This window comes from Scyliorhinus torazame, chromosome 31 (assembly GCF_047496885.1).
Source record: "Scyliorhinus torazame isolate Kashiwa2021f chromosome 31, sScyTor2.1, whole genome shotgun sequence".
Classification (NCBI taxonomy): Eukaryota; Metazoa; Chordata; class Chondrichthyes; order Carcharhiniformes; family Scyliorhinidae; genus Scyliorhinus; species Scyliorhinus torazame.
This window is the reverse complement of record NC_092737.1, coordinates 16,490,476-16,497,975: the sequence shown is the minus strand read 5'-3', so window position 1 is coordinate 16,497,975 and position 7,500 is coordinate 16,490,476. Positions and strand designations below refer to the sequence as shown.

General features: G+C 57.3%; 1 protein-coding gene across 1 annotated transcript in view; it reads right to left on the bottom strand.

The window, feature by feature from the left end:
- LOC140404721 (activated CDC42 kinase 1-like) overlaps positions 1-6,291 on the bottom strand; it is a 98,702-nt gene extending 92,411 nt beyond the window's left edge. The window contains 4 exon segments of the mRNA XM_072493403.1: positions 217-280; positions 282-395; positions 5,181-5,278; positions 6,197-6,291. Of these exon segments, the coding sequence (XP_072349504.1) occupies positions 217-280; positions 282-383 (166 nt within the window). The 5' untranslated portion in view covers positions 384-395; positions 5,181-5,278; positions 6,197-6,291.
- Between the last annotated feature and the right edge of the window lie 1,209 nt (positions 6,292-7,500).

Here is a 7,500-nt window from a genome sequence, read left to right as displayed (position 1 = left end):
GGGGGGGGCGAAGGATGGAGAAAGGGGATGGAATCATAGAATTTACAGTGCAGAAGGAGGCCATTCGGTCCATCGAGCCTGCACCGGCCCTTACAAAGAGCACCCTACTGAAGCCCACGTGTCTGCCCTGTGACCGTAACCCAGGACGGAGGGAGGTGAAGAGCTTTCTCTGTCCGGACCGGACCCGATCGCACGCGCCCTGTACTGGCCGCGTACCTGGCCGCCCGATACCGATTCGCTCCAGGTCCACCGTCTTGACAAAGTCGAAGTGGGAAAGGCGGGGTGACATTGAGGTCGTCGCGGATCCTCAGGTAGAAGTGCTCCAGCTGGACCTCTCTCAGCAGCTGCAGGAGCCACTCGGTGCCCTCTTCCGGTGCGATCATCCCCGGCTCGGCCTGTGGGAAAAGAGAGGCGGATTCGTACTGGGCCTGCGACTGCGGGGGGGGGGGGGGGGGGGGGGGTGACCGGCGGTTACAGACTGCCAGCGCCTGGCCCGCGAATCGGAGAATTTCACGGCGGGGAAGAAGGCCCTTTGGCCCACCGCTCGTATACTGGTTCTCCGAGGAGAGTTCCCCACCGGGCCTCATTCTCCAACCCACCTCCTCGCTCCACAAGGAGCGGGCGAACCCCCGGTTTAACTCCTCGTCTGAAAGGCGGGAGACAGGCCCATGGGAGCTGGGGGAAATTGGTTCCGGTTATCCTGATCCATTGAGCTGACTCAGAGCACACAGCGGGGTGGGGGGCGGGGGGGTGGGGGTGCAGGGGGAGAGGGAGCCTGTGTACTTTCAGACAGGGTGGGCCCCTTTCCGGACACGGAGCTGGCTGTACCAACAGAGACTTTGGAATTTGTCTCAGTCAGGCTGACGGAGCAGATTACTCTGTTTACCTTCCCAGGTGACACGGGTGGGCGGCTCCCTTTCCTCATTCTCAGGCCCAACCTTTAACCTCATCCCCAGTTGCAGAGAGAGAGGCAGAGAGAGAGAGAGAGAGGAGGAGGAGACCGAGAGGGAGGGAGGGGGATACAGAGAGAGAGGGAGAGGCAGAGAGAGAGAGGAAGAGACAGAGGGGGGTGGGGAGACAGAGAGAGAGATAGAGAGAGGGGGGAGACATAGAGAGAGGGAGAGAGAGAGAGGGGGGGAGATAGAGAGAGAGAGAGGGGGAGAACAGAGAGAGGGGGGGGGAGAGACAGAGAGAGAGAGAGAGGGGGGGAGACAGAGAGAGGGGGGGATAGACAGAGAGAGAGGGGGAGACATAGAGAGAGGGGAGACAAAGTAAGGGGGGGGGGAGACAGACAGAGAGAGAGGGGGGAGACAGAGAGAGAGAGAGAGAAAGAGAGAGTGTGGGTGAGACAGAGGAGAGAGAAGGGGAGACAGACAGAGAGGGGGGGAGACAGAGAGAGAGAGAGAGGGGGGAGACTAAGAGAGCGAGGAGGAGACTGAGAGAGAGGGGGAGCCAGAGAGAGGGAGGGGAGACAGACAGAGAGAGGGGGAGACTGAGAGAGAGAGAGGGGGAGACTAAGAGAGCGAGGAGGAGACTGAGAGAGAGGGGGAGCCAGAGAGAGGGAGGGGAGACAGAGAGAGAGCGAGAGAGACAGACAGAGAGATGGGGAGACAGAGAGACAGACAGAGAGAGAGACAGAGAGACGGGGAGACAGAGAGAGAGAGGGGGAGACACAGCGAGAGAGGGGGGAGACAGAGACACGGGGAGACAGAACAGGTTTCAGAAGGTTAGTGCAGACTTGATGGGCCGAATGGCCTCCTTCTGCACTGGAGGAATTCTATGATTCAGAAAGAATGTTCCCGATGGTGGGGGGAGTCCAGAACTAGGGGGCCATAGTTTGAGGATTTGGGGGTAAACCTTTAGGACTGAGGTGCGGAGAAATTTCTTCACCCAGAGAGCGGGGAATCTGTGGAATTCGTGACCACAGGAAGTAGTTGAGGCCAAAACGTTGCGGAATTTCAAGACGGAATTAGATTTAGCTCTTGGGGCTAAAGGGATTAAGGGATATGGGGGGGGGGATCAGGCTTTTGAACTTGATGATCAGCCATGATCAGAATGAATGGCTTTTGTTTTCCATATACATTTCTATGTCTGATACAACCGCACATCGCAGACTTGCAGAAGCTCAGGGAACAAAAGAGACAGCAGCAACATGGGTACAGGATTGTCTGAATCGGAGGAAGCAGGGAGTAACGGCCAATGGCCATTTGGTTTGAGCTGGAGGAAGGTTTACAGTGGGGTTCCCCAGGGGTCGGTATTGGGACCCGCTGTTTTCCTGATATATATCAGTGATCCAGGCCTCGCGGTGCTGGGGGATAGTTTCAAAGTTTGCGGATGACCCAAAACTTGGAAGTATGGTGAACTGTGAGGAGGAGAGTGCAGAACTTCAGAAGGACAGAGACAAGTTGGTGAAGTGGGCGGAGAGGCGGCGGATGAAGTTTAATGCGGTGAAGTGTGAGGTGATGCATTTTGGTAGGAAGGACTTGGAGAGACAATATAAAATAAAGGGTAAAATTCTTAAAGGGGAACAGGTGCAGAGGGACCTGGGTGTACAGGTGCAGAGGGACCTGGGTGTACAGGTGCAGAGGGACCTGGGTGTACAGGTGCAGAGGGACCTGGGTGTACAGGGGCAGAGGGAGCTGGGTGTACAGGGGCAGAGGGATCTGGGTGTACAGGTGCCGAGGGATCTGGGTGTACAGGTGCAGAGGGACCTGGGTGTACAGGTGCAGAGGGACCTGGGTGTACAGGAGCAGACGGACCTGGGTGTACAGGTGCAGACAGACCTGGGTGTACAGGCGCAGAGGGACCTGGGTGTACAGGTGCAGAGGGATCTCGGTGTACAGGTGCAGAGGGATCTGGGTGTACAGGTGCAGAGGGACCTGGGTGTACAGGTGCAGAGGGACCTGGGTGTACAGGTGCAGAGGGACCTGAGTACAGGTGCAGAGGGATCTGGGTGTACAGGTGCAGAGGGACCTGGGTGTACAGGTGCAGAGGGATCTGGGTGTACAGGTGCAGAGGGACCTGGGTGTACAGGTGCAGAGGGATCTGGGTGTACAGGTGCAGAGGGACCTGGGTGTACAGGTGCAGAGGGGACCTGGGTGTACAGGTGCAGAGGGACCTGGGTGTACAGGTGCAGAGATCATTGAAGGGGGCAGGTCAGGTGGAGAGAGCAGTGAATAAAGCTCAGAGTGTTCTGGGATTTATTAATAGGGGCAGAGAGTACAAGAGCAAGGACGTTACACTGAACTTATACCAGACACGTATACCCTCAGCTGGAATATTGTGGACAGTTCTGGCCCACACTATCAGAAGGATGTGAACACATTGGAGAGAGCGCAGAGGAGGTTCACAAGAACGGTTTCCGGGGGGTGAGAAGCTTCAGTGATGAGGATCTATTGGGAGAGGTTGGGACTGTTCCCCTCGGAGAGAAGACGGAGGAGGTTTGAGAGAGATGTTCAAAATCACGAGGGGGCTGGACAGAGTAGATCGGGAGAAACTGTCCCCCCCTCGTAACATGATCGAGAGCGAGAGGGGGCACAGATTTAAAGTGATTTTCCAAAGAAGCAAATGCGATGCGAGGGAAAACCTTTTCCCCCCCAGCGAGTGGTTGGGGGTCTGGGATGCGCTGCCTGGGAGTGTGGGGGAGGCCGGTTCGATCGAGGCCTTAAAGAGGGAGTTAGATGACTATTTGAATGGAAACAATGTGTCGGAGGGGGTTACGGGGGAACGGCACTGAGACACGATGCTAGTATGGAGAGCCGGTACAGAGGTTATGGGCCGAATGGCCTCTTTCTTCGCAGTAACAAGAAGAGAAGGCGGAAGTAAGCATGACCAAGTGCAGACCGGGAGCACAGTATTCAGTTTGATTTCCGAGTTTCTCAAAGGCATTGAATCAAATGACCTCCAGATGTGTCTCACGGTGCAATCCACAGCCAACAATCAACGGAACCACTCCTGTTGTGGGTCTTTGCCTACAAGGCCATGGGAACGCTGAGGCATGGATTTATTTGAGAGTAACTGGTGACAGGGTGGATTTGGAGAGGATGGGCGGATTTTCTGATCCCCCCGCCAGGCCGGAGAATCGCCGGGGGGGGGTGAGGGGGGGGGGCGGTGGGGGTCACCGTTTAAAAATAAGGGGGTGGCCCCTTTAAGACGGAGATGAGGAGAAATATTTTCTCTGAGGGGGGGGGCGGAGCCTCCGGAACTTTCTTCCTCAAAATGGCGGCGGGAGCAGAAGCTCGGAATATTTCTCAGGCCGAGCTGGATAGATTCCCGATTAACGAGGGGGGGGGTGAAAGGTCATCAGGGTGAAAGGTTATCGGGGGGTGAAAGGTTATCGGGGGTGTCAGCAGGAATGTGGGGTTGAGGTCCCAATCAGGTCAGCCACGATTGTATTGAATGGGAGAGCAGGGCTCGAGGGGCCGAGTGGCCCACACTTGCTCCTAATTCATATGAGTGTACAATAAAGCGAACATGCTCATTGCAGTAATAGATTCAAATTGTAGTGTTAAATACAACAAACATTCGTGCCACACAAGTGGCAGGCAATGACCATCTCCAACAAGCGAGGATCTCACCACCCGCCTCTTGACATTCGATGGCATTACCATCGCTGAATCGCCCACTATCAACACCCTGGGGGTCAGCATTGACCAGAAAACTGAACTGGACCCAGCCACATTAATACTGTGGCTACCAGAGCAGGTCAGAGGCTGGGAATCCTGCGGAGAGTAACTCACCTCCTGACCCCCCCCCCCCCAAAGCCTGTCCACCATCTACAAGACACAAGTCAGGAGTGTGATGGGAGACTCCCCACTTGCCTGGATGAGCGCAGCTCCAACAACACTCAGGAAGCTCGACACCATCCAGGACAAAGCAGCCCCGCTTGATTGCTCCCCCTTCCACAAACATTCACTCCCTCCCCCCACCGACGCACAGCGGCAGCCGTGTGTACCGTCTACAAGATGCACTGCAGCAACTGACCGAGGCTCCTCAGGCAGCACCTTCCAAACCCACCACCTCCACCATCTAGAAGGACCAGGGCAGCAGATACCTGGGAACCCCACCACCTGGAGGTTCCCCTCTGAGTCGCTCCCCGTCCCGACTGGGAAATATATTGGCCGTTCCTTCACTGTCGCTGGGGGCAACTCCCTCCCTAACAGCACAGTGGGTGTACCTACACCACAGGGACTGCAGCGGCTCCAGAAGGCGGCTCACCCACCACCTGGAAGGGTAATTAGGGCACTATAAATGCGGCCGCACCAGTGACACCGTCATCCTAGGGGAAGAATAAAGACAGATTATTAATCACAGTGAATTGTGGTGAGGCAGTTACTGGAGAGGCTGGCCCGCCACCCCCCAACAGGACCCCCCGCCTGCGGGCAATCAGCGAGGCGGCCACCGCATCCGCCTGCAGCTCGTCCCGTTCCGCCACCCACCGAGTACGGCCTCTCGGGGACCGGGCGCCACATACGCGCGTAGAACCCCCAAAATGGTGCCCCCCGGCTGACAGCACTCCCCCCCCCCCCCCCCCCCCCAGCAATGCATCTAACGTCACCCCCTCCGCCCTCCCGTCCCTCTGCCGGGAAATGCATCACATTCAGCAGCCTCCTCACATTCAATGACAGCCGTCTGCCCTTAACGCACCCCCGTCTGATCCTCCCCAATCACCTCCAACCTTAACACCAACACCTTTGCCAATATCTTGGTGTCCGCATTCAGCAGAGATACGGGCCTGTCCGGCCCACACTCCACCACCGGATTCTTGGCTTTCTCAAGCAACAACTAGGCCGAGGCCTGCCTCATTGTTTTCGGTAAGAAAACCCTGTCCCATCTCATCGTCGAACATTTCCACCACATCAACGGTGCCAGCCTATCCTTAAACGTTTCATAAAGTCCGACCGTGATCCCACCCAGCCAATCGCCATCTTCACCTCCACCAACCCCATCGGCTCCTCCAGCCCTGCCCTCTCCGCCTCCCCCGCCCTCGGGTACTCTAGCTCGCCCAGGATCTCCCTCATCTCCCACTCCCCCTCTGGGGGCTCCGACTTATGCAAATCCCTATTGAACTCCTCGCGCACCTTGTTAATCTGTTCGGCGCCACCACGAACTCCCCCCGTCCTATCCCGAACCCAAACGATCTTCCCCTTCTCAACCAACGCACCGCCTTCCCTGTGGACAATAGGTCAAGCCTCACCTGGAAGTCCTTCCTGTTTACCAGGAGCCCCGGGTCCGGGTCTCCACGTATCTCCCTCCCATCAACCTCCAAAATCTTTTCTACCAACTGTTGACATCCCTCCCTCTCCTCCCTATCCACCTTGCCCTTAAACGAGATCTCCGCCCCCCCCTCACCACCATCTTCAGAGTCGCCCAGGACCACCGACCGTGAGACCTCCCGCCCGGGGGCAGTACCAGCCAGCAGTGGGTGAGGTCCCGGTTACCAGTCCCCTTCCCCGGGGGCAGTACCAGCCAGCGGTGGGTGAGCTGCCAGTTCCCAGCCTCCTTCCGCAGGCCAGAACTCGCTGCCTTCCCTAACCAGCTCTCAGGTTCAGCTTCCAGAACCGCCAATGATGGTCTGAAAGAATCAATGGCCAAGTACATCATCAGGATTCACAGCACAGGAGGGCATTTGGTCCATCATGTCTGTGCTAGCCAACTGGGAGAATGTGGGAATATGTGAGTACGGTAACTGTGTGAATGACACTGATACGTTTTATAGCTGGTCTCCGTCCCACTCTCCACCACTCTCCTTGCCCCAACGCCCGACTCTCCATCTCTCCCTCCTTCCCCGACTCTCATCTCTCCCTCCTTCCCCGACTCTCCGTCCCTCCCTCCTTCCCCGACTCTCCGTCCCTCCCTCCTTCCCCGACTCTCCGTCCCTCCCTCCTTCCCCGGCTCTCCATCCTTTCCTCAACTCTCCCCCCGACTCCCTCCATCTACCCTGATTCTCCACCCCATCGCCCATTTTTCCTCCCCCCTTCCTCCCTCCCCTCCCCCCGCTCTTCATCTAATCATCCCCATCTCCCCCTCCCCTACTATCCATCACCCGACTCTCCACCTCCCCTCCCATTCTCCTCCCCCCCGCCCCCACCCCGCGCTCCATCTCGACCTCCCCACTCCCCCCTCCCGATAGGGACTCCTCCCCCTACTGTCGCTTCAGTCATCTAGGCCTTAGGCCTCCAGGTGGGGCCTCCGCTACTAGGCCGAACTCAAGAGAGCCCAAACGGGTTTGAGCCTTCCTCAGTTAATCCCGGTTGCCAAGGCAACACAAACCACCAAGCAGAGACCGAGGGCGGCAGTGAGTCATTGCATTCCAATAATATTTCCTCCCTCGCTTCCGGTTGCCTCAAGAACTCAAATCCCCCTTCTTGGTGAATTATTTGGCTTCTCCTCGACAGTTCTTGCATCAGTTCAAGGGGCAAGGCCCAGGCCCCAAACCCGAGGAGGCCCCACTCACACCCGGGGCCGGATTCCGGAGGCTGAGTTTACCGCACGTTTGTA